The following is a 25954-nucleotide window of genomic DNA, read 5'->3' as shown; positions in this document are numbered from 1 at the left end:
AATTCGAGCTCTTATCGTTGGGATTTGGTCTTCTTACGGTGTTATCGGCGGTTCTGTAGAAGTCCGCAATCTTTGTGCGCTGCGCTGCTATATCCAGATCACGCTGTCGCGAGCCGCAAGTCGCATCATCAGGCCAGCGCGAGAGTGAAGGTCGGCATGGTCATCCTTCGATGCAGATGCAATGGCAGTCCCGTCTACCGCTTCTCATACAACCTCAGCACCACCCTCGAGTTCTCAAGCTTGACGTGCGCGCCCTTCCCCTCGTTGTACACCTCTTCCGCGCCCTCCGGCATCCTATACCACTTCGCATCGTCACTCTTGACGATCCTCCACGCTCCGCTCTTCCCCTCGCTACCGCACAACGCATGGTCGAGCAACTGGCCGAGCGGGTACGTCCGCCCTTCTTTGCCGAGCGGGATGAGCGCGAGGCTGGCGGACTCGACGATGAGGAGGTGTGTGCCGGATGGAGCGGACTGCGACATATGCGACAGGAAGCGGAGGGTCGAGATGCGGGATTGAAGGAGGAGCTCGCTGATGGTGTAGCAGATGGTGACGAGACGGAGAGAAGGGGTCGCAAAGTCGACAAGGGGAGAAGGCTGAGGTGGTGCGTCGGTATCGGAAGGTGGTGAGGGTGGACCTGCCGTCGACAGGATGTCGCCTTGAACGAACTTGACGTCGAAGCCAGCTTCCGCCGAAGCCAGTCCCGGCCACTCTTCCCGCAAGCCGTCCGTCATCTTGTCGAGAAGACCGCCCCACGATCCTTGATCCACTGCTTGCACCCGCACCCGAGGCCGCCGCTGTTCTGCATCTGCGACTGCCGCCCCCAGCACTCCGCCCAACGCGACAACCTCGCTTCCCGCACCGGCGCCTACCATGACGACGTCCGCTTCTGTCGGGACGTCAGGCGATGAATGCGATGGGTTCATGCGTGCCTGACGCGCCTGCACGGCCGCCGCAATCTCGTCTGCTGTCTTGCCCTCCTGCTTGAGCCGCCGTCTCAGCCTCGCAACTTCTCGCTCGAGCTCTTCCTCCTCTTCTTCCGTCCGCTCGCGCCCCTTGCCCTTCGCCCTCCATCCCAACAGCTCGGCGACGCCCAGCTCCTCGAAGATGCGCTCGTAGACGACCGTTCGAGCGGGCACCCATCGAGCAGCGTAAACTTCGCGCCACCGCTCGCCCTCCTCCGACTCGGTCCCGAACGCCTCGAGGTACTCTTTATTGTAGAGCAAGCCCTTTACGTATTGCAACGTCGGTGTGAACGTAGGCGAGCGGCGGACAGGGTCGAAGAGGCGTGAGAGGAGGGTGAGGAGGCGGGCGCAAGTTGTGGACACGTCGCTGGGCGCGGATGCGTTCGGTCGCAACCTTGTAGTACTTTTTGCGCCGGTAGTACGGCTATTTGAGGGCGTCGCCTTGGGGTTCCTGCGGTGACGAGCGATGTCAGTTCTGAGGGTGCAGCGGCGGCAACAACAGATGGGCGCACACGGCGAGTTGGCTGAAGACGGTATCAAGCTGTGGCATCTTCTCTAGCTCGTCAAGTACGCCGCAAGCGAGTGAGGTCAACCTGCTCGCTGTCGAAGTTGCTCTCCCCACTTCCTCTCGCCCATGTTCTCCCGTTTCCTCCGCTCCATCATGTCTGAGAAGCAGCCAGCGCCGTCGACCGTCAACTACATCTACAAGATCGTCACCGCCTCGAGCGTAAACCCTCGGTGCGCTTCTCTTGCTCCTTCCTGGATTCTCATCAGTTGAAAGAGCTAGAGCGGCGTCGAGGGCTTCTGGCGGGTTTGGCCGGTGCTGACGGGACTCTACTTTCACGTTTGCAGCTATACCTTTCCCCGGCCGATTCCTGCTAGTCACGTCTTTGCGCTCTCCGAGCTGGATGCCAAGGTGAGTCTCCTTCAAGACGGTTAGACTGCTTCCTTGCGCCTCCCGGATCTATACAGGCGTTCCGACGCCTTGGACGTGAGACACTGAACATCTGTCTGCCCGCAGGACGGCTTCATCCACCTCTCCACCGCCGCCCAGCTCCCCGGCACCTTGAACCGCTTCTTCAAGGACGACCCGCAAGTCGTGCTGCTCAAGTGCGACTACAAGAGGCTGAGTGGGTGGAAGGTGGTCAAGTGGGAGCCGGCGTCGAATGGCGAGAGTGCGTCTTGTGACCAATTCGCTGGACTTTCTGCTTGCCGCTCGCAGACTGACGACTTTGACCGCGCAGACTTCCCTCACCTGTATGCGCAGCTGGAAGGCGAGAACGTCGAGTCGTTCAAAGACCTCGTGAAGGGACAGGGCGAGATGAGCTGGGATGCGGCGTTGCAAAGGGCGCGGCAGGAGGGGTGGTTGCAAGATTAGGCTTTCACTCGCGGTTCTCACGCTGGCATCGAAAGAGAGGCATGCGTCGAACGATTAGGCTGGTATAGCACTGCCACAGAATATGCAAATATGAGGTAAAGAGACGAGATGAAGAACGAAGAGGGAATGCGCTGCAAGATGAAGGAATCTATGGGTGGGTGAAAGGTGAGGGAGAGCGAGGGTTTTACGTCGCCAACTTGGAGCGGGCGCGGACCTGGGCGCCATACTTGAAGAAAATGAAGGGGATGGGAAGCATGGCGACGGCGAGGAAGGCGAAGAGGGCGCCGGACCAGAAGTGACCGATCGAGGCGTAGAGAGGACTGCGAAGGCTCGATAGTTAGCGCTGCTCGATGCACCGGAGGAAGTGAAGACGTACGGGATCCACATGGGCATCGAGGCGCCGACCATCGAGCGAGCGAGGGTCTTGGCTGCCATGGCACTCGCCGAATACTGCGAGAATGCGCAGGCGATGTAGGTGTTCGCACTGACGTAGATGCTGCAGGCGGGCGGGATGGACGATTAGTATTCTCGTAGCCGAATCTTGCGAAGAGATGGGAGGACGCACCCAACCAACGCAAAACCGAACGGAATGCCCGAGACGAGAGCGCCAGCCCAGTGGACGTGCTTGATAGACGTCGCGGCGAAGATGAAGAGCGAGATGGGGAGGAGGGTGGAGCAGCCCATCATGAGGGGAAGACGGTACTCGGCTGCGTGACGAGGTCGGCGGGTCAGCATCGCTTCGCTGTGCAGTGCGCCCCGTAAAGGAGCAGGCAAGCTTGTGAGCGGAAGAAGGAAGGCAGAACTTACGGTCAATCTCGGCGCCGTTATTCTCGGCGACCTTGCGCTGGTAATAGCGCTCTTGCACCGGGCCGGCGGTGGCGCTGACGAGGATGATTCCGACGAGCACCGCGAGGAAGGTGAGGCCAATTTCGGTGGCGTTGAAGCCGTGCGCGACGAAGACAATGGGGTCTGGATGGCGAGAGAGTCAGCGGGACGACCATGGGGAAAAGCCCGTCGCGCAACTCACAGGCGAAGAAGAAGGCGTAAAGGAGTCCGTAGATCAGGCAGAGGTAGCCGGAGAAGAGGATCATGATGGGTTCGGTCGTAAGGAGGACGAGCGGGCGGAGGAGGGTCTCGCGAGCGACTTCAGCGAGGGGGCGACCCTGACGCTCCTGCTCGGTCATGATATCGGGGTCGCCAGTCTCCTTGCGCATCTTCTGAGCACGCCACTTAAGGAGAGTTGGGGAGTATCTACCGGGTGAAGCGTGTCAGCTTCGTTCTGCGAAGGTCGAGGAGGAAAAACGTACGTTTCGACGAGGAAGGCGGAGCAGAACGCCCAGTTGACGCCAGCGTAGATGAACAACACCCACCACATCCATCGCCATCCGACGGAAACCGTGAGGGCGCCACCAATGAGAGGACCGAGGCAGGGAGAGGCGCTGTCGACGAGGAGACGAAAGTCAGTCTTCGGAGCTCAACATCTCCCGTACGCGTGATTCTGCGTGCATTTATGAGCTCCACAAGAGCACACGCGCGTAGAAGGAGCGAGTGTCCAGGAAGAATGGAGAGACGCACAAGAGGATCCCGCTGAAGGCAAACATCTTGTTGCCGCGCTCGTTCACCGCCCACAGGTCTCCGATAGAACCAGCCGCGTTGCACATGGTACCTGCGCACGAGCAGCCAGCGAGGAAGCGGAACACAATGAGGACGGCGAAGCTGTCGGTGACGCCTGGAAGGCGCAGGGAAAGGCGGGCGGTCAGTTCCGACTCAAGCTCCCTAGTCCCCACCCATACTTGATCAGAACCGCTGCACGTACATTCTGGGAGGGTGAAGATGAAGAAGAGGAACATGGAGACGATGTCTGTACGCCAAGAAGGTCAGCCAGAGACGAGGAGGAGGGCCAAGGGGGTCAGCCAGAGATAAGGAGGGAGGGGTGAAGAGCGGAACGTACAGACGATCTTGCGGCCGTACATCTCCGACAACGGCGAAAGAAGAAGAGGTCCGAGACCGAAGCCGACGACGAAGACGCAGACTGTAAGGCCGGCGACGAGTTCGCTGACGCCGAAGTGTTCGCCCATTTCGGGTATGCCTCCGGTTATAATCGAGCTGGCCAATCCGGATTCGAAGCAGAGGATCGTGGGGAGGAACGTTTGGAGCCTGGGTATGGGAGGAGGTGTCAGCGGATGGTCTCGACGGGAGGGCGTCTCGCGCCCACTCACCACTTCTTCTTCGTCGACCAGTTACGCGGGTTCTCGGGGTCGTTCGGCAGCCACGTTACGAGCTTGGCGTCGTCGAGGCGCGCCCCCTTCTCGGCGTCGACAATGCCCTTGCCACCGGTTGGCGAGCGCGAGACGAGCGTTGTCTGCGACCGCGTTCGTACGGCAGCAGCGACATCGGCTTCAGCTTCGCGGGCGAGGACGAGGCCGGTCGGCGAGGTTTCTTGGTAGGCGTCGGTGTGAGGGCCGGCTTGGGTGAGCTGGGGGAAGGTCATCTCCTCGTCGGTCGAGAGGGGGCGCTGGAGAACGCCATGCGAGATGGTGCGCTCGAGCCGGTCGAAGGCGGGTGCCGACATGGCGTGGGTGTGGAGTGAGGGTGAGAGGCTGATCGAGGTGAAGGTGGTGTTCGAGTCCAGGGTGACTGTGAGTAGACTGGCTAGCTTGAATGAGCCTATTGACAGTCAACGAGAAGTGTGAGGAGGAAAGAGAAGAGAGGCGCTCGCCTTTTACCTGGCGTCGAGGATGGCCGCGGGAAAGGTAGCGAGGGTGGAAGCCGACCTTGGCAGCGGGGCTCCTTCGAGTGTGCGTACGGCCTGCGAGGACTTTGACACGCACAGTAGAGCAGTTGAAGGATGGTAAAGCGTCCGCCGGCCAGCAAGCGAGAGCTTCCCGTCGACAGCCCGTGACTGAGAGCACCGGTGACGCTGGCAACTAGCGGGAGTGATCTTCCAGCGTTTCCAAAGAGGTGCGCAGGGATAGTTAAGGCAATGTAGCATCCCAGTGCATGCACACAGGCCCGGGGGTGCGTTCGTCGCTGTCCTGCAACTTCATCAGTCGAGGAGGACGATGGGGTGTCCAGATCTGGAACCACCTCCGCCGACGGGCTCGCTCGCCGTGCAAATCACCACGTGTGATTGTCCAAGTCGATCGGCGTCCCCAGCGAGGCCCTGGAGCGATGTGGTCGGCAGCCGAGGGAGTCTGAGGCGAGTTGCCGAGGTGGGTGAGCGGCGAGTGCGGCGGCGAGGCAGTCGCGGTTGAGTCGCGTCATTACTGTGGCTGATTTGAGCAGATTGAGCATGGCAGCAGTCCAGGCAGAGCGTGGCAGCGGTGTGTGAGGAGGAGGGGGACCCGCGCTCGCTCGTCCCTCTTGACCCGGAGCGACAACTCGCTTCCGGCTTTCCTCTCTTGCTGGCATGGCTGCTACACCTACCAGATTCCCCAATGCTACGCGGCGCATCGCCTGCGTGACCGGCGCTTCCTCGGGGATTGGGAGGGCGTGTGCGGTCGCTCTGGCGAGGGAAGGATGGACAGTCGTTATCTCGGCGAGGAGGGCTGCAGACCTCGACGAGACCGTGCGACTGGCGAAGGAGACCCGGCAGGCGGCGGAAGTGCGACCTTTCCCGGGTGATTTGGGCAAGCCGGAGGATGTCGACGCTCTCTTCGACTTTATCCGGCGAGAATACGGTGCTTCTTCGGTCCCTTGCTCGTTCTCTGCGCGCTCATCTTGACGAATTTGCTCTGTCAGGCCGCCTAGACTTGCTCTTCAACAATGCCGGCCGGAGTGTCGCACCTGTACCGCTCGAAGAAGTCTCGCTCGAGGATTTTCAGTCCATCGTCGGCGTCAACCTCGTTGCGGTGCGCTGGCATTGAGCCGCTCGAGTGCTGCTCTGAGGCTCAGAGCACTGAAGGTGATTCGAAACCGCAGCCCTTCCTCGCGACCCAGCACGCCTTCCGGATCATGAAGAACCAGACGCCTCAAGGCGGGCGCATCATCAACAACGGCTCCATCTCAGCTCACACGCCTCGACCCTTCTCTGCGCCGTACACCATGACCAAGCACGCCATCACTGGCTTGACGAAGTCTGCGGCGCTCGACGGCAGGGCGTACAACATTGCATGCTCGCAGATTGACATCGGTGCGTGCGGCGGACTGCTATTCGCTTGCTGTCGTATGCTGATCCTCTTCCTGTGCAGGCAACGCCGAGTCCGCTATGGTTGGAGCAATGAAGCCAGGCGGAAGTCTTCAGCCCAATGGCGAGCGGATTCAAGAACCAGTCATGCCGGTCGAGCATGTCGCGGACGCTATCGTACACATGGCGAGTTTGCCGCTCAACGTCAACATCCTGAACCAAGTGCGTTCTACGCCCCTTTCTTCCCCTTTGTCCTCGAAACCCACGCTCTCCTCTCCTTGCAAACCATCATGGCGACGACGATGCCGTTCGTCGGGCGCGGCTAGTCGCGCAAGGCGCTGCCTCGTATGTAACCGCCGCCTGGCGGTTGCAGGGATGTAAGGTCGAGCCAGTGTTGCAATATTCGAACAAGGAGGACGAACGGAACCATCTCTCTTCTGTCCGGCTTGCTCGCGCCCATCCAAGCTATTCGTGAAGCGTTCTTCAGCACCCACAAGCGAGCTGGAAGCGAAGGAAGCTGAGCTCGTCGACCTTGACCTCTTCGCCCGCCCCACCTCGCAGGTTGCCCTCCTCCTCACTCGCTCACTTCGCTCAAGACCCGCTGGCCATGTCGAACCGCGATTCTAGCTCTGTGCGCGACTCGGTCGTGTCCTCAACGTCGCGCTTCTCGTCGCTCCTCTCGCCCGGCGCCTCTTCATCAGCAACCTCGACCTTCCCCATTCCACAGTCCGTCCCATCCCTCCCGCCGCTTCCAGCGAACCAGAAGCGCACGTCAGTCATCTACGATCGACCACTGGTCAAGTCTCGAGGGGCGGAAGTCAGTCTGGGGGCGTGGGCGTACCTGTTTGCGGAACTCGTCCAGTACACGCAGAAGCGGGTGAGCGGGATCAGCGAATTCGAGAAGCGGTGGGTGCTCTCGGTCCTTCCTGTGCACAGCGTACAGCTGACGAGATGGTTCGCGCAGGCTCAGCATCATCGGCTATCGCGTTGGCGCTCGACTACTCGAACTCCTCCCTCTCCGCGACTACCTGTACCCCGTATCCTCTCTTCGCTCGCCTCCTCCGCCCTCTCGAACACTCCGACTACTCCCCATCCTCACCTACGTCCACTCGACTCTGTACCGCTACCTCTTCGGCCGACCAGCCGACTCGCTCGAGCGGAGTACGGACAACGACGACGAGTACATGATTGGCGATGACGATATGGTTATTACCCGAGGAGTCGAGGTGCCAAAGGAGATGAAGGACTTGAGCTGCGGAGCACTTGTCGCGGGCATCGTCGAGGCGGTCATGGACGGGGCGGGTTTCGTGAGTCCGCGTTCGCTTTCCGCTCAAGCTCCTTTCCTCGCCCACCGGTGTCGAAGCTATCTCCGCTGACACTCTTTCGCCCGCACAGCCCGCACGGGTAACAGCACACTCCGTCCCATCTCCTCAGCATCCTCGACGGACAGTGATCCTAATCAAGCTTGACCCCGACGTGCTGGCACGAGAAGCGGCGTTGAGCGGCGGCAAGTAGAGATTACAGACTATTTCAATGCATTTGGTTACGCAACCTGCGCGGCATGCGGATGAAGCAGGAACTTGGCCCACTCCCATCGGCGCGACTGCTCGGTAACATCCCCCTCATCGCCGGCCCTCGCGCGATCAATGCAGTCGGCGATGAACCAACAGGCTGCGACCTCGTTGTCAGCCGTAGCCATGTCCGTCGGGCGATCGAGCAATGCCCTCAAGACGATCGCAGCCTCCAACTCCTCCGGCCACCAGCCCGCGAGCTCCCAGTCGATGAGGGCGGCGAGATGGCCGTCGCGGACGAGGATGTTGCGAGGTTGGAGGTCGCCGTGGGTGAGGACGATGCGAGTGTCGAGGCGAATGTGCGGCGCGATTCCCGAGTCCCAGGTTGCGGGTGACATGCCGCTGGCGAGGGCGCACTGGCGAGCACAGTCGAAGAAGTTGGTGATGGACGACGTGGGCGTGTAAGGTGGCCATTCGGGTCGGTGGAAGGAGTGGAGGGCGGCCCCTCGTTCTCGCTGGTACGAGGCGATGAGTCCGTTGGCTGGATGCGGCGCTTCTTGCATCACTTTGAGCACTTCAACAAGCTCGTTGCCGATCGTCTTCTTCGCTGCGACGTCGAGGGAAGGCCATGCCTTCTCCAGCTCCTCGCTTCCTTCAACATACTCGAGCTCGATGCAAGTGCGTTCATTGTCAGCGGTGAGATGCAGGACCTGCGCAGCAGTTCAACGTCAATACTGCATATCTCGCCAAGACCTGCGCGCGAGAACGCACCGTGGGAACCGGAACCGTCGTGTGCGTCCGCACCCATTCTGTGATCTCCCCTTCCATCGCCGACACCCGTGTGCCGGTCTTGATTACGCGAGAGACACCGGTCGTGTACGTTTGGCGGTAGACTCGCGATTGGTTGAAGTAGCTGCAAATCAAGACGGTTTTCTCGACATTCGGGTTCTGTTTGCCTGGGTCAAGGTCGACGGGGAAGAGACCGAAGGAAAGTTGACCGTCGGCGACCTGCTCATGGGACGAAGAGTGCGCGCGAGAACAAGGTCGACTGATGTAGGCATCATACGAACCTAGCAGAATACGGGCAGCCGATGAGGAGGCCCAAAGAGGAGAGTCGGGTTCAAGAGAAGTAGTGTGTGGAGTGGCATCAGCAGAAGCAAGAGGAGGAGCAGCCTCAGGTGCAGCTGAGAAGGGGCGGTCCTCGAGAGGAGCGTCGCACGGTATGAGGGCGCCAAGAGCAGTGGGAGACGCAGGTCGGCAGAGGTCCGTGGGAATAGGAGGCGAGTTCAGTGAGGCCCTATGCAGAAAATGTCAGTACGTCCGCGCGAGACGCAAAGGAGGGTATAGGTACTCACGAAGACCGCTTCAAACGCAGAAAGCGAGCAAGGCGCTGAAAGCAGGACTTGCGTCGCCTCCGTCCAGCTGCCAGGCAACTATTGCGTGTCAGTACGCCCTTTGAAGAACTGTACGAGGTTGCGCACCCTCACGAGACGACATGTGCGCGCAGCGGACGAAGTTTCAGGAAAAGAGCGGGAAGGCGAGGGCGCGAAAACAGCCTGACTAGGCGTGCAGCGGCGATTCTCCACAAGATCTATAGCTCTGGCACAATCAGGCCGGCAGCGAAGTGGCGTAGAGTACGAGGAGAGGGAAGTCCACACTGCGACGACGGGGTACGATGCGTTCTCTTCGCAAGCTGTTCCCAGACGGCATGTGCTCCTGACCTTGGCTGTCAGTCCATCGCCCAATCAACAGCGTTCAAGCACTCGTCCCGTCCCAAGCCGCGATCCTCGCCTCCTCGCCGCCATATCTCCGCTGTCTTCCTCCCGATCCGCGGCAGCGCGACCTCCATTCACAAGGCCTGCGCTTGGCGAATCGACACTCTAATGCCCTAGACGAGCTTTCTTCTTTCGGCGCGGCGCCATATCGCCTTCGCTCAACATCCTGCACCTCTGGCACACTATGCGGTTTTGGGCTCGTGGTGCGTGTCCAGCCGCTTGTGCGAAAGTTCTTGTACTGACCCGTCTGCCCGCAGGTCGTCCGAAAGGGCGTCGATTGCGATTTGGGCGCCTCATCAGTTGGATGATAAGGAAGACCGATACGGAGTCCGTACAGCGCTTTCGTCGCTTGCAAGGACGTCGCTGACCTTCGTCTACACAGGAGAGCTTCGCCTAAGGTCGACAGCCGGAGCGAGGCTGTGGAAGTTGTCCCAAACTCACACACCGGCGAAGAAGCCCCTCCTCGGGGGATGTCTGGGTTCGCCCTGCTCTCCTCGCCAGCAATCGCAGTCGACGATCGTCGTACTGACAACCCACACGGTCTATTCCCCGTTTCCATCGATCCACCCGATGAGAACCCGGCGGTGCTCAGCACGACCTTCCTCATGCGCTGGTTCGACGAGATTATCATTGAGCGGCGTGACTACGTCGAAGGGGTGCCGCGGCTCATCAAGCAAGGAACCGAAGTGACGCTGGAAGAAGGCGAGATTGCTCATTGGGTTTGGAGGAACACGACTGTCCCAGTTCCTAAGGTGGGCAAGCAGGACGAGGAGCGAGGCAATGGCGAGACACGTTGACCCACGCTCCTCTCCCGCAGGTCTGCCGCGTCGGTACCAACGGCGCGTTGCCTTGCGTCGAATTCGAGTACGTCAAGGGAACCGAGAACCTCGACGACGCATGGCCTACGCTCGATCTTGCGGCGAAGAAGGCAATAGGCGACGAGCTCGTTGAAGCAATCAGGGCAACGCAGGACGCCCCCAGCCCCGCCCATGGGCTGATCGCCTCGTACCAACGAGATCGCGCGTGCGGTTTGCGCGCAGGGCTGAGACCCGAATGGCCGACCTACAGGCCAACAGCGTCGACAACCGAATTCTTCGACTGGGCTCGCCAATGCGCCCTGACCAGAGGGATGTCGCCCGCGACCTGGGACTCGAAAATCGCGCCGCACATTCGCCTCGACACTCGCATCGTCCTCACCCACGGCGACCTCTTCCCTCGCAACCTCCTCATCCGCGACGGCCATCTCGCCGCCATCGTCGACTGGGAGCTCGCTGGGTGGTGGCCGGAGGAGTTGGAGGCTGCGATCGTCTTGAAGGGACTCCAGGGTCGCCCGCCAGACATGGCTGCGGCGGACGACGAAGTCGCAGCCTGTTGGTTCATCGCCGACTGCATTGATCGCGCGAGGCCCGGCGACGAGGGGGATGTTAGCGAGCAGTCGCGCCGACGGGAGTGGGCCAAGTTCCTGCTTCATCCGAGCCTGTAACGACCGTAGGTTTGCTTGCAACTGTGACATCAAGTCGATCGCAGCGCTGAGAGTAGGCTACGCCACGGTCCTGCGATTACTCGCTTCTCCCTTTCTCGCTGAGTGGACCGTCTGTTCACACCGTCCTGCGCAAGTCCCTCTGATGAGCGCCCGCACACGATCCAATCCGTCAGCCTAGGCTGTGAGCGCGTAGACTACGACGAAATCTCTCAGGCGACGGACCAAACCCTCTTCGCGTCCTCTCTCCTGCTCTCTCTCTTGCTCCCTCTTCGCCGCCATCTCCTGCGCGCTCCTATTATCCCGCAGCCAAGCGGATGTCTCTGCAACGGTTTGCGCGAGCTACTCCACCGCTTCGATGCTCTAGACAAGCTCGCCTGCGTTGGCCCTGCGCCGCATCTCTCTTCGTTCAACGTCGTGCGCTTCTGGCACAGCATGCAGCTTTGGGATTGTGGTGCGTGCTTAGGCGCTTGTTGGAGCTTACGTACTGATCCGCACGCTTGCAGCTCGACCCAAGGAGCGTCGTGGGCGGTTCACTCGCTTCATCAGCTGGATGAGAAGGCGGACCGACAAAGAGTGCGTGCGGCGCTGTCGTCGCTCACGAGTGGGTTTTCTGACCTTCACATTTGCAGAAAAGTCACGCATGAAGCCGTCAGCCGATGCGACGCCGTGGACGTCGTCCCGGTCTCGCCTAACTTCCCGACTCCTGTCAACGACGGTCCCGCAACGGCAGCAGGGTCTGTTGGTTCGATTCGGTGCTCCCACTCCCTCCTTCCGACAGTGCGTGATGGCTGACGTACCTCTCGGACTTCCTTACTTCTACCTGATTCGACACCTGCGCCTCCCCTCATTCCGGCAAAGAAAATCCTCCTCGCACGATTCCGGGGTTCGCCCTGCTCTCCTCGGCAGCAATTGCAGACGAACGGCGTCGTCTCGATGAGCCACGCGGTCTCTTTCCCATCGACTTTGACCGTGGCGAGACGATACTCGAACCGACTGGACCTTCATCGCAGCTACCTGTGATGCCAAAGTCTGGCTAGAGAAGTACAAGACCGGAACGTCGCGCGCCATCAAGCAAGGAAAGGGAGTCCTACCGGAAGAGGCCGAGGTGACGCACTGGGTCTGGACGAACACAAGCGTCCCTGTACCGCAGGTGAGTTTTCCGATCTCCTTGGGGACTCGAGCAAGCTGCGCGAGCAGTCGAGCGCTGACGCGGTGCTCGTTTGGGCTCAGGTCATGCACGCCGACGCCACACGCAGCACGCCCCGCCTCGAGTTCGAGTATATCGACGGCAAGCAGCTCGACGAGGTGTGGCCGACCCTCGCAGCGTCGGAGCGCCAGACGATTGCAGACGAGCTCGTTCGAGCCATTCAGGCGATGCAGGACGCTCCTCCACCCGCGAACGGCCTGATCGGCTCGTACCAACGACTTCGCGCGGCACCTTTCCGCCCCGACACTTGGCCGCAATGGCCTCCTTACGAACCGACGACGTCCGCGATCGAGTTCTTCGACTGGGTACGCCGCTGCGCGCTGGCGATCGGCATGGCCTCGCAGACGTGGGACTCGGAGATCGCGCCGCACATCCGTCTCGACACGAAGATCATGCTCACCCATGGCGACCTCTTCCCGCGCAACATCCTCATTCGCGACGGCCATCTGGCCGCAATCGTCAACTGGGAGCTCGCGGGCTGGTGGCCGGAAGAGCTCGAAGGCGTCATCTCCGGCTTGCGTTCTTCCGATCAATGGACATCCCGCCCACGCAACAAGCGAACGTCGAGGCGAGTCGCTTCGTTGCGGATTGTGTTAGTCGCGCAAGAGGGTTTTCGGAGCACGACAAACGGGCGTTTTGGGCGGATCTTCTCTTTACTCCGAGTCATCATGGGCTGTAGGATGTGTATGATGCGATCGAAGTAACGTGCATTTCGAGGACGATGTACGATGCTGAGAGTGCTCTCAGTCGACCTCAACCAAGCGCTCCTCTGTAACCGGTCCCTCCCTTCCCAGGCCCTCCTCTCCCCTCCTCGCCGTGATCTCCGCCGTCTTCCTCCTGACCCACAACACTGCATCCTCCACCTTGACGACCTGCGCACGCCAGTCGATGCTCTTGACGCCCCTGACGAGCTCGCCTCCCTCGACGACGCGAACGAGGACGATCAGGCTTGCGACGAGGAAGAGGACGAAGCCTTCCGACCCAATCCTCCTGCCTCCATGACCACCGAGCCACGTCAAAAGCGTCCGTCCGCTCGCCCTCTCGACACCAACTTCCGCGTCCCAGCTCCCAACTCCCTCTCCGCCCGTCCTCGCCCTCACGTCTCCCTGCGGTCCAAACAACGCCGATCCACCTACCATTCCAGGCGAGTCGCACCTGAGGACGAACGAGTTCGTCTCAATCGCGCGTGCGCGAGTCTGGGCGAGCTGGGCGTGCGAGATGCCTTGACGCGAGAACGGCGTGTTCGAGGGGTTGAGGATGAGCTGCGGTTTCTCCGGGGGCGAGTCGGAGGAGACGGTCGATGGCGAGACGTACGACGTGAGGAGTGAGGGGAAGGAGATATCCTGGCAGATGGCTGCCGAGATGGAGACGGTCTGGAGAGGCGTGAGGTGCGGAGCGGGCGTGTGAGGCGGGTGCGGGAGTGTAACGGCCGCGAGAGGGAGAGCTTTTGACAAACAGCCGAGTGAGGGCGCTGAGCGTCCCGTGTGTGAGTAGCTCTCAATAAACGGGACTGAGTGTTGCTTCGTCGTCGAAAAGACGAGGTTCGGCGTCGAGGTGCCGACGGTGGAAGGGCCGACGAGGGTGGCGACGTTGAGGCGCTTCGAAGTATGCTGCGAGAGCGGCGGGGGGACGAGGTAAGTCGCGAGGACATGGACCTGCGAGTCGATAAGCGTAAGTCCCGGCTCTTCTGCGTTCGCTCAACCCAACTCACCTTGTACATATCGCAGACCTCCCCAACACGGCTCAACAACTCCCTCTCCTGCTCGCCCATCGCTTCCCACCCCTCTCCCTCTTCCTTCCTCGCGCCTTTCTCCAACTCGACAGCCCCCTCGAACCAACTCAACACCTTCGCTCCCCTTCCCGCTATGATCTTGGTCTCCTTCAGCCAGTCGTCGAGTTTTGCGTGTATTGTGTGGCGTGAAGAGGAGACGAGTGAAGTAGGGACGACGCAGGCGATTTTCAGCGGCGGGTAGACGTAAGCAGGATTGGCGGGCGAAGGGTGGGAGGGGTGGTAAGCTGGCGCGGGAAAGAGCGGGCCGACGAGGACGAGTGTCGCAAGGAAGGCGAGGAGGGTGAGCGGTTTGCGCGCCGACTTGCGCCAAGTCGAGTCGGTTCCTCCTGCGTCGTTGCCTTCTCCGAGCAAATCCCCCTCCCTCTCCTCGCGCCTCCTCAACCACTCCCAAACAACCATCGCACCCGCCACTCCCGCCGCTCCCACGCCCAAATCAACCGCAACCTGTCCTCCCACCCTCCTCACCCAATCCATCCCCTCACCCTCGAGCGCAGGCCGGACCCACCATCCCATCCGTCCCGTTCCCGCACTTTCTTCGATGATTCCAGCGAGCGCGAAAACCCATGCTGGCACGAGCACAGCCGTGAGAGACTTGGCTGCACCCGGCCGACGTTTCGTAGCGAGAGAAAGGAGCAATTCGCCCGCTGCGAGCGCGACGAGAGGCGCGAAAGATGCGATGAGTGCGTAGAGTGAGAGAGCGAGGAAGGTGTCCAATGGGGAGGAGAGGGTGGAGCTGGGTGAATTTGAGAGAGCGAGGGAGAGGGAAGTGCCGGTTGTGAGGGAGAGGAGCGGGAGCAGGAGCGCGAGGAGCCCTTGAAAAGGGTTCGGGGCGGTCTGGTCGCTTGATCGTGTCAGTACAAGCGTCGCACAGTCGTCGAAAGGCCCACGCACCGCAAGGAACGCCTTGATGGCGAGCAAAGTCGCTGCGATGAGCGGGACGGCGGCGAGAGGCGCAGTGGCGGGCGCAAGGGCGTACGCTGCGAGCGGTGCGAGTGCGAGCGTCGTCCACAGCTGAATGCGGTCCATTGAGCGGTATCCTGCGTCGTGAGTGAGCGGGAAGAGAGTGGGGAAGATAGGAGAGCCTTCGCAACTCGACGACGACGACGACGACGACGAGCGTGAGGTGAACCGTTTTCCTCAATAACAGCGAACGCCGATAGAGATCATGATATAGAACGGAAAGAGAGGTATAGATACTCCTGGTCACCGTCTCACATAACCACGCAGTCGTTGTCCCTACTCTGCTCCATCTCCCTCAAGAACTGGCCCGCACCGCGTCCTCCTCCCTGGCCCTGCAACTGGACAACCAGGACTCCTCCATTGTGTGGGTCCAGCGAGGCAGTGAGGCGCTCGCGCTCCATCAAAGAGGCGATGGCGGGCTTGATCTTTGCGACGTGAGAGGGAGAGTGGTTGCCCTTGCCGACGATGACCCGCAGCTCGGGCATGTTGCGCTGGCGGGCGTCCTGCACGAACGAAGCGAGTCAGACGGGCTCGCAGATCACCCATGTCCGCCTACCCGCAACCGCGAGCGAGCGAGTGGACGAAACGCACCGCAATACCCTTCTCCGTATACTCAATCGCCTCCTGCACATACAGACCATGCAAATCAATCGTCCCCTGCGGCTGGACCTTGTTGTTCTCTGCTCGTCCCGACGCATCAGCACTCGCTCATTCGGGCAATCGGAGGAGGGAGAGAGGGAGACGCACCGCGGTAGATCCACTCTGCGGCTTCAGCGTTCAACCGGTCTTTCTCGCGCTGGTGTTGCTTCCCTTCCATCGAGAGGTCGTGCGCGCGGCCGCCGTCGCCGGACGAGTAGGCGTTGCGGGAAGCTTCGAAGCATTGGCCCTGCCCAGTCCTCGTCAGCACCGCATCAAGAGAGAGGGAGGAAGTAGACAAACCATCAGATCGCCCTCCCTGATCGCCCTGTTGCGCAAATCGACATAATGCGCGTTCTGCGCATTCGCCATATCGGCATTCTGTTCCACCCCATCATCCGCATCGACAACCAGATTCCCATCGTCATCCAGATATCCCACCAAGCGATGGAGTACGTTCCGCGAAGGTCGTAACCAAGGCGGGACGAGGTGGAAGATATGTAGTTCGGGTAACCGGCGGCGAATGGGGTAGGGATTCCGCCGAGGACGGAAGAGGTAGCCCCAGTAAGGGGGGCGGAAGGAACCGGAGGGGTCGTTGAAGGTGTAGGTTTCGGCGGGTTCGGGGGAGCGTGGGTGGCGGAAGGAGGAGGGGGCGGTGGTTGAGAAGGTTGAGAGGAGGACGAGGGGAAGGGCGGTGAGGGCGATGAGCGGCGCGCGTGGTCGGTGTGCGGAGGCGAGGTGGAGAAGGGATGAGCGAGGGAGGGGAAGGGGAGAAGAGGGAAGAGCAGCCGTAAGCCTCGGTCCGAGGGAAGCTTCGCCCGCGCCAACTCTCCATCGACACCACCTCTCGACTATCTCGGCGTCAGAAGCGCCGCCACCTATCCGTTCCCGTCTCCGCTTCGTCTTCGTGGCGGAAGAGGGAGAGAGAGGCGAGGGAAAAGAGGTGGAGGGGGAACAGACGACGAGCGAGTTGAGGGCTCGTCCTTGCTGTTCCATCGACGGCGGGGGAGAACGAGTATAGCTCACCGTAGCCGGTCCATCATGCGCGCCGTACCCTCCTCCTCCCGCGTAGCCTCCCGCAACTTGACCGCCATGAGGTTTCCCGCCGTGCGCAGGCGGGTAAGGCGACGACTGCCACGGCTGTTGCTGCGGCGCGTGTTGTGGGTACGGTGATTGGCCATGTTGAGGCTGCTGCTGGCCGCCGTAGCCGCCTTGCTGAGGCTGTCCACCGTGTCCTTGTTGCTGCTGCTGCTGCGCCTGGTACTTCTTCCAGAATTTGAAGAGCTTCTTGGCGACGCGCACAAAGTCGTTGAAGGTGAAGCTCACTGCCGCGAGTGAAAGAGAGGAGCAGGCGTGGGTGTAGTTTGTCGGAAGTCGGCCGTGGGCGAGGCGGAGAGAGGAGGAGGGCGAAAGAGCGAGGGCAAGCCGTAAGCGCTTTTCCTCAGATCCCACACCCTTCTGTACCCTGCCTCGTGCATGCACAACGCCGCCGAGCGCAACGAGCGGGTGCAAGGTGTCCGATCGGTGGATTCGAGTGATGAGGAGGCGAGGGGAGTAGTCGACGCACTCTTGGACCGTGAGCCTGCGCTGACCTGTTCCTTAGATTCCGCTGTCTCCTATACAGTCCAAGCGAGTGACCAGCAAGCACAAGAAGAGCGAGAGAGCGAGACGAGCGAGTGTTGCGCGATGAGGGCGAGGTGAAGGGCGAGGCCCCCCTCGGAGTTACTCGTAATGAATACAAATTGGTTGTAATGGTTGAATGAATACAAGTGGCTTACCTCATGCTCGCTAAGTCCCTTACCCTCGGCACCTCGGCTCCTCTCTCTCTGCTCGCTGACCAACGCGGTGCTGCCCAACAGAGTGCGACTACTCTCTCACACAGCAGCTTCACACTCTCACACACTCCCACTCGTCGCCGCCGCTGCCTCGCACCTTTTTCCCCCGGTCGACGCCTCGGTATTTCATCAGCCGCCACTCTCACCCTCGCACACAGCGGGCATGCAGAGCTACTCGGTCATGAGGGACGGGTTCCCTCCTTTCTCCCACTCGCACAACCACCCGCCACCGCCCTCGTTCCCGAGCGATCCCTCACCCTCGTCCTCATCGTCCGCCGCGGCAAACGCTCCTCCCCTTCCTCCCTCTCACCTCGCATCGCAGCGATCGCGCATCCCGGCTTTCGCACAAGCTAGCGCACTCTCGGCGAGACGCTCGTCGACGGAACCTGCCGCACATGCCCTCTCCCGCCCCGACAACTCTCGACCCTTTCCCCCTTCGTACCCTCACGAGCAGACCGGGAGTGCCCGAGCGTCCGACCCGACGAGCTTGATGACCGCCCCATTGCCAACCACGAACCGGCACATCCCGGCATTCGGCTCCTCCTCCTCCTCTTCCACCGCGGACGTCCCCGCAGCCGCTCCTCCTCCATTCCGCCGCCCTTCAACCTCCTCAGCCTCCGCCTCAGACCCCTCCCGTCACTCTCCAGAAGCAGACAACGAATGTGCCGCGGCCCTCTCCGCACTCGCAGCCTCCGCACCCTCTCCCTCTCCCGCTCCCTCCTCTCAACCACTCCCTTCGCACCTCCCCCTCCCTCCAGCCGATGGGCGCTCACCGACCCTTTCCGCGCAATCTACTCTAGCAAGCAGCGCTGATTTCCCACTCGGCCCCCTCGGCGCCGAGGCGAATGGCGGGAGGGTGGCGTTGAGTCCTGAGTCGGGGGAGGGGTCGGGGTCGGGTGTGGGAGAGGGAGAGGAGGGTGCGAAGGGCGGGAAGGGGAAGAAGGAGTTGAAGCAGACGAGTGCGTCGGCGAACTCTTCTTCTGCTTCTGACGTGCGGCCGGGAGACTGACACTTTGTATTGTTCGTCTTGCAGAACGAGCGGCGCAGAACCGAGCAGCCCAACGAGCATTCCGCGAGCGGAAGCAACAACAAATCCGGTTTGTCTCAACCCTCCCTCCTTCCCTTCCCCTTCTCGTATTGACTTCCATGCTCGCTTCGCTTCGCTCGCGCACAGCGACCTCGAATCCCGCGCCTCTACGATTCCGCTCCTCGAATCGCGCATAACAGCCCTCGAATCCCGCTGCCACTCGTACGAACTCGAACGACAGGCGTGGGACCGCGAACGGTGCGCGCTGTTGGGTGAGTTGGAGACGCTGAGGAGGGTTGCGGGGGTGGAGAGGGCGGCGAGTGTGGGTTTGGAGGGGAAGAGGGCGAGAGAGGGAGAGGAGCTGGGAGAGGGAGGGGAGAAGAGGGTCAAGGTGGACGAGGAGTTCCCCAGGGTCGAGCAGGTTGAATGAGACCCTCTTTTTCGCCGCGTTCCTTCGCTTTAATCACCCTGCATGTGTTGTTGTCCTTTGCGCTCCCATCGATTCCCTACATAGCTTGTTTACCACTCTCCTGCAATCCTTTACTTCCTTCTATCCTATATCATCGAGCAAGCACGCGAGGTCGAGCTGAGCTGACTTAGCTTACACTCGACAACTACGTCCTCAAAGCCGCCCTCTTCCTCTTCTTCGCACTCTTCTCGATCATCTCCCTCACAGCCTTCTCATCCACCATCCCTCCTCCCCCTCCGCCTCCAGATCCACCAAGGACCTCCTGCTCGTAGAACTCGGCAACCTTGTTCGAGTCGTGCTGGCGCTGGAGGTACTTCAGCGCGGCGAGGTTGTAACCGAGGACATTCTGCGCGTGCCAGTCCCCGTCAGCTCCGCGAGAACACGGGAGGAGAGAGGGACGAGGACGCACCTTCTGCTTCTTGAGTGCGTCGCGGAGGTGAGACTTGAGCGCTACCATCGTCGGGCGGAGAGCGCGAGTCGCGACGATTTGCGAGTAGTGCGTGCGGAGGAGGAAGAAGAGGACGCGGGATGTAAGGGGGAGGTTCCAGCCCTGCACGAGCGACGGAGTCAGCCGATGTAGGGTAGAAAGGGAGAGAGACGGATACACACCCGGTGAGCCCAAACGTCGATGTGCTCGATGAGCTGTACTACCCTCCCGAACGGCAAGACGAGCAAGGCGTCCTGCAACTGCGCCGCGGGAATCGCCTTGACGACCTTGAGGACATACTCTTCCGCCGAGCAGTTCGAGTACATGCTGAAGACGGGATTACGCGTCGGGTGTGGCACGCGACTGGCCATCTCGTCCGTAGGCTGTCGGCGCTTCTCCTCTTCGTAAGCCGCGAGCGCAGCCTTGTCCGCCTCGGAGATCTCGAGCGCTTCGAGGATCCGCTCGCCCGCCATCAGCGTCTCGGTCGTCGACTTGGACACCTCGGTCGCTTCGTCTTGAGGAACTTCTTCGCCGGATGGAAGGACGCGCAGCTCGTCCCGGTCGCCGCGAGGGTTCGAGGCGTTCGCGTACATCTCCTCGAGCTCGCGCTCCCGTTCTTCTTCGAGGAAGAGCTGGGCGGGCGAGAAGCGTCAGCAATTGCTGCAAAAGAGAAAGGCCCAGGACGAAGGCGACGCACCGGCTCGTCCGTCTTCTCCCAGACGCGGATCGACTTGTCGTGCGAACCTGTCACGACAAAGTTCGCCTTCTGGCTGACCGCGAGCGCCCAGACTTCGCCCGAGTGACCCGCGAGCTTTTGGATGCACTCGAACTGCGCGCGAGAAGCGAACGTCAGCAAGCCCTCTCGGCTCGAGAATCGGAGGAGCGCAACGCACCTTGTCGCCGTCCCAATACTTGACCATCCTGTCCTTCCCAACGCTCCAGAACAAATGACTGCCCCGCTCAAACGCAACTTGCATGACCGACTCGTCGTGCGCGAAGAGCGAGCGGTGGCAGTCTCCGAAATCGAGGCCCCAGATCTTGACGTTCTTGTCGGCGGAGCAGGTGACGATCAGTTTCGAGTCGGACGAGATGTCGAGCGAGAGGACGGGGAGCTGCGTGCGCCAGGTCGGGTTAGCCGGTCAAGCGCGAAGGGAAGAGGACAGCCCGAACGCACCTTGTGACCGTAGAGCGAGAGGAAGAACTTGAGCGTGTCGGCGTAAAAGACCTTGACCGTCGAGTCGAGCAGCGAGACCGCCAGCAAACGTCCATCGGGACTGTACTTGACAGCGAGCACGTCGTCCGTCATCTTGAGCGTCCTGACGTGCGCGAGGGTGAGAACGCGGACGGGTGCGCCACCCTCGATTTCGGACGGTATTTGTCGGACCTCGAAATCCCAGAACTTTACGTCCTTGTCGGCGGAACCGGTGACGAGGCCGCGCTGGTCGGGTCGGACGTGGACTGACCACAAGGGAGCGGTGTGGGCGGCGAAGGTTTCGAGGAGGGAGGACGAGGACAGGTCGTAGAGGAGGAGCTCGCCGGACTTGGTGCCGACAACGATCTGCGAGTGAGGGAGGTAAGCAAGACTGGAAGGACTGAATCTCGAGACGTCGCAACTCACATGCCGGTCGCCAGGCAAAAACGAGCAGCAGATGGCGTATCCGCAATCCATCGTCCGCACACACCGCGTCGTCTTGACGTTCCATAGCTTGAGCGAGCCATGACTGGCCGAGGCGATGAGCTGGTCGTCAGAGGAGACAGCGAGGCAGCGGACATCGGAGCGGTGGCCGGGCAAGTCGAGCGTGTACATCTTGATCGGCTCAACAGCAGGCGCTTTTGACGATGCGGGAGGAGGGAGATTGTAAACCTCGAGCGAGTTGTTGGCGAGCGAGGCCAGGATCTGCCCACAAAGTGTGAGTGGTCGACTCCAAGGCTATTCGCCAGCTCCAGAGCCCGCTGGGAGAGCATCGCGGAGCACGCGAGACCGAGTCGAACGCACCTGCACCTCGCCCTTGGTCTTGAGCGTCTCGGGCGCGAACGAGAAGTTCTTGATCTTGCCGCTCGTCCGAATCGTCGACCACACCGCAAGCCGATCTCTCCACTCGACGGTGCCGTCGGGCGCGACCTCGAGCCCGTCTTCGTCCTCCCCCTCGTCCTCGCCCTCTACCGCCTTTCCCTTCCCCTTTCCCTTCCCCGCCTTGCCCTTCTCCTTCTTCTCCCTCTCGCGCTTCCTCCTCCTCGCCAGCTTCTTCCTCAACTCCTCCTCCGTCCGCAAGCGGAAAACATCGATCGCGCGTTCGCCCGAATGGACGGCAAGGACAGGCAGAGTGGAGTGAAGGGTGATTTGGGTGATATTGTGCGTGTGGTTCGGGTTCGGGAGGGAGAGGGCTGCGATAGGCGAGATGGCGCGCTTGAGCTTCTTCTTTGGCGGAGCGGAGGCGGCAACGGACGACGAGCGAGCCTGCTCTTCGTCCTCGACGACCGCTGCGACTCCTCGCAACAGCACCTCGTTGTCCACCTTCCAGCATTTGACTTCCCCCTCGCCTCCACCCGAAACGAGCACATTGCTGTCCGCGTCGTAGGCGAAGGACCACGCCTCGGACCGGTGCGCGACGACCGTCTCGATACAGTGCTGGGTCGTCAAGTTCCACATCTTGATGAACGTGTCCTTCGACGACGAGATGAGGTGTGTCGAGGGTTTCGCCGGTGGTGCAGACGTGGCGGCAGAAGTCGAAGTCGTTGCGTTGTCGACGTTCGAGTCGGACGAGTCGATCTCGGACCCCGGTCTCGGCGCGACAAACGCCAAACTCGTGATCTGATCCCTGTGTCCCCTCAACCTGAACAATCCAACCTCGCCCACCACGTCCCAGAGGATCACATCCGTATCCCTCGCTCCGCTCGCCAACCTCGTCCCATCCGCATCCCACGCCAGCGCCGTCACGCCCGTCTTGTGTCCGTTGAACGTGACAGTCACGCTCTGAGTCTTGGCGTTCCAGATCCGCACGGAACCGTCTGCGTAGCCCACCGCGAACGAGTCCCAGTCTGTCGGAGAGCGCGAGAGACAGGTTACGAGTGCGCGCAGGCCCGTCTCGTGCCACATGGCGACCTGCGTGAGGACTGGTCAGCTCAGTTGGGATGCTAGTGAGCCGCTGGACGCACCTGCTCGCCCTTCTTGACGTCCCACACGAGCACATCCTCGAGAGCGGGGCAGTACGCCTTGCGACCATCGTACACCGCAGGACCCGTCGCGATGAGCCCGAACGCCTCTGTCGGACCATGCCGCAGATAGCTCTTCATTTCCGGCGCGATTGAAGCGAGAGCGCGCGAGGAAAGCGAGTGGAAAGCGAGAGAGTGGCTGTGGAGGAGGTGGACCAAGCTGCCGAGTCCCGAGATGTCGACTTGCGGGCTGCTTTCGTGTGCGTGCTACTCGCGCAGACAGTGTACGGCTCGCCGGGAACAAGCGCGCCAAGCAAGGAGAGCGAGAGAGCGAGGGAGGGACCGGAAAGCGTCCGCTTGAGACGAGAGACAACTCCGTACCGTCCGCCAACCTCTCTCGCTGGACCGCCCGCGAGTCCACGAGCAACGGAGATGACTGCGAAGAAAAAGGGGACTTGGCAAGAACCCCCTCGGATTTCCCCTCGCCCGTCCCCTGCCTCCTCATCGAGAGGCGAAGGAACGACTCGGGCTCACACCGATTGCTACAACACCATCCCGACCACCTCCTCAGGAGCGCGCTTAGTTGCGGGCAGCAGCGACGGCCTGCTGGGCGGCGGGCGAGATCTTCTTGCCGTCCTTGTTGAAGCGGACGCGGGGAGGGGGCGCGCGGTTGCGGCGGCCGACGCGCGAGCGAACGCGGACGACGTGCGCGTGGATGGCGCACGAGATGCAGTAGTGGATCTTGAGGTAGAGCTTCGGGAGCACGTACTCTGCGCACAACGCGAACGAGAGAGCGTCAGGACGAGAGCTCGTCGTTCAACTCACGAGTACCGACTAGGAGGCAGGTCCACGCGAATGCAGCCTGCCCCCGAATCCGAGCGGAATGACGACGCACCAGCGTACACCGACGCATCCGAAAGGTCACGGATGGCAGCCGTCTCGACCATGTTGCGGACGGTGAAGCGGCGGACCGCCTTGTCCTGCGCGAATCGACGAGTTCTTTGATCAACCGACTGTCTTTTGATCGCTCCGACAGCACCGCCAAGCTGGACTCGGTCGAACGCACCTTGGGGCACATGCGCGAGCAGTTGGAGCAGCGGATCGAGGCGACGTGGCCACGACCCTTCTTGTTGCGGCCGTGGTTCCTCCTCTTCGTCGTCACTGTTCACGCGCACACAACGAGCAGAGTCAGCGCGAGGCGCTCGAGGCCGAAGGGCGGTTTTGCTGGAGAGTCGCGAGATGCCGCCAAGCCCGATCCTCCTTCAAGCGCGCTCGACCCGCAGATTCGACTGGTGATGTGTGCAGGCGTGAAAAGAAGGGATGGCGGACTCTGGGCGTGTCTGAACGAGGTGATGGAATGGGTCGAAGGGAGGAGGGGGAGCTGGGTCGGCGGGGTCGCAAAGTCGTGTCGCGGTCGTGTGCTGGCGGTGTCTGCGGGTCGAGCAGCGTTCCGTTCTGCCTCTACTGCGACGTCCCACGCTCCCGTCCAGCCCATCGCCCGCCCTCGCCCTTCCCTCTGTGCCCGTCGCAAACTCTTCCCTCGCTCGCTCGTTCACCACTCGACCTCGGAGTCTGGCGGTTGTTCGAGGGTGTCGGTGTGTGGCCTAGTAGTCGGTGAGACGCACTGTTGCCAGAGAAGGTGACTTCGGTGTTTGGGAGAACAGCGGAGTGAGGAGCAAAGGCGAGTCGGCGCTGGGCGGGCGAGCTCGACCAGCGACCCGCTCAGCTTGACGTGGCTTCAACCTCGCAATACTCGCTCTGTACTGCTCTGGCTGGGTCATTGGAACCGTCTATACTGCTACAGAGACTCGCACTGCTCGCCCGTCCAAGCCTCGCACCTCCAGCGCGTGTCGTTGCGCCCGCTCGCCTCCTCACCGCCATTGCTCCACCACCGCACTTTCACGCTCGAGACGCGCTTCAGATGGGTCGGCGAGGAGTTTGGGAGGTCTGTGGGACTGCTCTCAGCGCAGTAGCTGACGCTCGAGTCCTCTCGACGCTGCGTGCTCCCGCCCAGACGCTCTTCTCGTCCTCGCCCTCCTTTCTCGCCCACAAATCCGCACTTCGTCGCCCTACAGGACTGCTCCAGCAACACCACGACGGCTGGTCTCTCTCTGTTACATCGAGATTGAAAGGACACACTGCACGGCAGCACAAACGAGACGACACGGCCTACACGAGCCTCCTGTTCGCCATCTCCTCCTTCTTGCGGCGCCGCTCCATCTTCTGCTTCTCCAGCTTGTCGAGTCTAGCCTGCAGCGCCACCACCTGGTGCTTCAACGCCGGAACCTCCGCCAGCTGCTGCTTTAAGGCTGGCACCTCCACCTGCGCCCACTTGACCGCCTGCACTTCGCGCTGCAAGCCAGCCAAGCGCACCTCGGTCTCTGTGTCGTCTCCAGGCGACAGTCGAACGCTTCGGACCCTGTGCTGGATGGGTATGAACTCGAGGTAGTGCTCGTGGACTTGGCGGCCGATTTTCGCCAACTCGGACCTGACTGAACGGACGTTGTCTGCCAAGTCGCTGCGCAACTCGTGCGACTCCTTCCAGATCTTGCTGTTGACATCGCGGATGTTGTCCCGCAGCTTACTGCGCACGTCGTCCAGCTCAGTCCGCAGTTCGCTCACCCTGTTCTCCGCGACGGTTGTGACTGTTCGCATGCGAGGTCAGCGCGTCATCCGACAGGAAGGTTGTTGGGATGCTTACTCCAAAGGTGCAACCAGATCCCGGTTTCGAGGAGGCCTATGCCAATGACAACTCCGAGTGGAAGATCGAGGTCGCTCGAACGAGAGGAAGTGCTTCCGCTGCTGTTGAAGCGCTTCTGCGACTTGGCCCGGTGGAGCGGGGGGCCCAAACGCTTGTGCGAATCGCAGAGCGCATGAAGCTGGCGCGAGGGGAGGAGGCAAAAGCCGTGCGAACGGGACGGGAAAGGGAGCGGAGGGCGAGCGGCCGACAGAGGGGCAGCGCGTGCGGCAAGCGAGACGCGGGAGAGCATAAGTGAGCCTGGATGAGCAGTGTGCGGCCCGCCGTTAGCTATGCGAAACGGGTTGTCGGAGAGTGGGAGGATGCGAAGGGACAAGAGGCGGGTTGCGCGTGCCGGTCCACACTGCGACGCTTCTCGGCAAAGGTCCAACGCATACGCTACGGCGTCGCTTCTGAGATGGCAGCGCTGGCTGTGGAGGAACGGACAGCTTTGCGAGGCGCAAGGAAAGAAA

The 25954-nt window shown here is 61.5% G+C and overlaps 14 protein-coding genes across 14 annotated transcripts; 6 read left to right on the top strand and 8 right to left on the bottom strand.

Annotated features, from left to right (window-relative positions):
* Positions 1-194: 194 nt before the first annotated feature.
* On the bottom strand, positions 195-1515 carry RHTO_05380 (protein of unknown function DUF3115; the record flags this gene model as incomplete). The annotated part of the gene is made up of 2 exons (XM_016419042.1): positions 195-1416; positions 1478-1515. The coding sequence occupies 2 exons, from the start codon at positions 1513-1515 to the stop codon at positions 195-197; spliced, it is 1260 nt and encodes a 419-aa protein (XP_016270127.1).
* A 111-nt stretch (positions 1516-1626) lies between these two features.
* Positions 1627-2343, top strand: RHTO_05379 (protein of unknown function DUF952; the record flags this gene model as incomplete). Its single annotated transcript, XM_016419041.1, has 4 exons — positions 1627-1703; positions 1818-1881; positions 1987-2140; positions 2210-2343. The coding sequence occupies 4 exons, from the start codon at positions 1627-1629 to the stop codon at positions 2341-2343; spliced, it is 429 nt and encodes a 142-aa protein (XP_016270126.1).
* Positions 2344-2527: 184 nt separating this feature from the next.
* RHTO_05378 (MFS polyamine transporter) lies at positions 2528-4915 on the bottom strand (the record flags this gene model as incomplete). Its single annotated transcript, XM_016419040.1, has 10 exons — positions 2528-2663; positions 2720-2839; positions 2909-3050; positions 3151-3312; positions 3371-3594; positions 3651-3782; positions 3919-4072; positions 4160-4204; positions 4295-4500; positions 4563-4915. 10 exons carry the CDS (start codon positions 4913-4915, stop codon positions 2528-2530), a joined length of 1674 nt encoding a protein of 557 aa, XP_016270125.1.
* An 837-nt stretch (positions 4916-5752) lies between these two features.
* On the top strand, positions 5753-6850 carry RHTO_05377 (short-chain dehydrogenase/reductase SDR family protein; the record flags this gene model as incomplete). Its single annotated transcript, XM_016419039.1, has 4 exons — positions 5753-6023; positions 6085-6194; positions 6265-6475; positions 6534-6850. The coding sequence occupies 4 exons, from the start codon at positions 5753-5755 to the stop codon at positions 6848-6850; spliced, it is 909 nt and encodes a 302-aa protein (XP_016270124.1).
* Positions 6851-7076: 226 nt separating this feature from the next.
* Positions 7077-7984, top strand: RHTO_05376 (TRAPP complex subunit Trs31; the record flags this gene model as incomplete). The annotated part of the gene is made up of 3 exons (XM_016419038.1): positions 7077-7375; positions 7434-7776; positions 7865-7984. The coding sequence occupies 3 exons, from the start codon at positions 7077-7079 to the stop codon at positions 7982-7984; spliced, it is 762 nt and encodes a 253-aa protein (XP_016270123.1).
* Positions 7985-8012: 28 nt separating this feature from the next.
* Positions 8013-9477, bottom strand: RHTO_05375 (phosphotransferase enzyme family protein; the record flags this gene model as incomplete). Its single annotated transcript, XM_016419037.1, has 5 exons — positions 8013-8690; positions 8752-8988; positions 9200-9277; positions 9336-9402; positions 9473-9477. 5 exons carry the CDS (start codon positions 9475-9477, stop codon positions 8013-8015), a joined length of 1065 nt encoding a protein of 354 aa, XP_016270122.1.
* A 462-nt stretch (positions 9478-9939) lies between these two features.
* RHTO_05374 (phosphotransferase enzyme family protein) lies at positions 9940-11238 on the top strand (the record flags this gene model as incomplete). The annotated part of the gene is made up of 4 exons (XM_016419036.1): positions 9940-9958; positions 10013-10082; positions 10138-10507; positions 10573-11238. The coding sequence occupies 4 exons, from the start codon at positions 9940-9942 to the stop codon at positions 11236-11238; spliced, it is 1125 nt and encodes a 374-aa protein (XP_016270121.1).
* A 432-nt stretch (positions 11239-11670) lies between these two features.
* On the top strand, positions 11671-13149 carry RHTO_05373 (phosphotransferase enzyme family protein; the record flags this gene model as incomplete). The annotated part of the gene is made up of 5 exons (XM_016419035.1): positions 11671-11689; positions 11742-11811; positions 11868-11980; positions 12249-12388; positions 12469-13149. 5 exons carry the CDS (start codon positions 11671-11673, stop codon positions 13147-13149), a joined length of 1023 nt encoding a protein of 340 aa, XP_016270120.1.
* Positions 13150-13188: 39 nt separating this feature from the next.
* RHTO_05372 (nitrilase/cyanide hydratase and apolipoprotein N-acyltransferase) lies at positions 13189-15263 on the bottom strand (the record flags this gene model as incomplete). Its single annotated transcript, XM_016419034.1, has 3 exons — positions 13189-14100; positions 14157-15071; positions 15129-15263. The coding sequence occupies 3 exons, from the start codon at positions 15261-15263 to the stop codon at positions 13189-13191; spliced, it is 1962 nt and encodes a 653-aa protein (XP_016270119.1).
* Positions 15264-15448: 185 nt separating this feature from the next.
* RHTO_05371 (Smr domain-containing protein) lies at positions 15449-17401 on the bottom strand (the record flags this gene model as incomplete). Its single annotated transcript, XM_016419033.1, has 5 exons — positions 15449-15700; positions 15789-15877; positions 15945-16083; positions 16137-17158; position 17401. Coding segments are annotated over 5 exons (1503 nt in total).
* A 430-nt stretch (positions 17402-17831) lies between these two features.
* RHTO_05370 (transcription factor) lies at positions 17832-19125 on the top strand (the record flags this gene model as incomplete). The annotated part of the gene is made up of 3 exons (XM_016419032.1): positions 17832-18627; positions 18702-18765; positions 18843-19125. The coding sequence occupies 3 exons, from the start codon at positions 17832-17834 to the stop codon at positions 19123-19125; spliced, it is 1143 nt and encodes a 380-aa protein (XP_016270117.1).
* Positions 19126-19309: 184 nt separating this feature from the next.
* Positions 19310-22885, bottom strand: RHTO_05369 (WD repeat protein, U3 small nucleolar RNA-associated protein 12; the record flags this gene model as incomplete). The annotated part of the gene is made up of 9 exons (XM_016419031.1): positions 19310-19510; positions 19574-19714; positions 19774-20223; positions 20289-20420; positions 20485-20703; positions 20766-21149; positions 21210-21488; positions 21588-22694; positions 22748-22885. 9 exons carry the CDS (start codon positions 22883-22885, stop codon positions 19310-19312), a joined length of 3051 nt encoding a protein of 1016 aa, XP_016270116.1.
* Positions 22886-23323: 438 nt separating this feature from the next.
* Positions 23324-24239, bottom strand: RHTO_05368 (40S ribosomal protein s26; the record flags this gene model as incomplete). The annotated part of the gene is made up of 4 exons (XM_016419030.1): positions 23324-23514; positions 23640-23724; positions 23811-23905; positions 24074-24239. 4 exons carry the CDS (start codon positions 24237-24239, stop codon positions 23324-23326), a joined length of 537 nt encoding a protein of 178 aa, XP_016270115.1.
* Positions 24240-24913: 674 nt separating this feature from the next.
* On the bottom strand, positions 24914-25734 carry RHTO_05367 (uncharacterized protein; the record flags this gene model as incomplete). Its single annotated transcript, XM_016419029.1, has 2 exons — positions 24914-25389; positions 25446-25734. 2 exons carry the CDS (start codon positions 25732-25734, stop codon positions 24914-24916), a joined length of 765 nt encoding a protein of 254 aa, XP_016270114.1.
* Positions 25735-25954: the final 220 nt, after the last annotated feature.

The sequence above is a fragment of the Rhodotorula toruloides genome (genome assembly GCF_000320785.1).
Source record: "Rhodotorula toruloides NP11 unplaced genomic scaffold Scaffold32, whole genome shotgun sequence".
NCBI classification, from domain to species: Eukaryota; Fungi; Basidiomycota; class Microbotryomycetes; order Sporidiobolales; family Sporidiobolaceae; genus Rhodotorula; species Rhodotorula toruloides.
The sequence above is the reverse complement of the archived record's forward strand: the minus strand, read 5'-3'. Positions and strand labels throughout refer to the sequence as shown.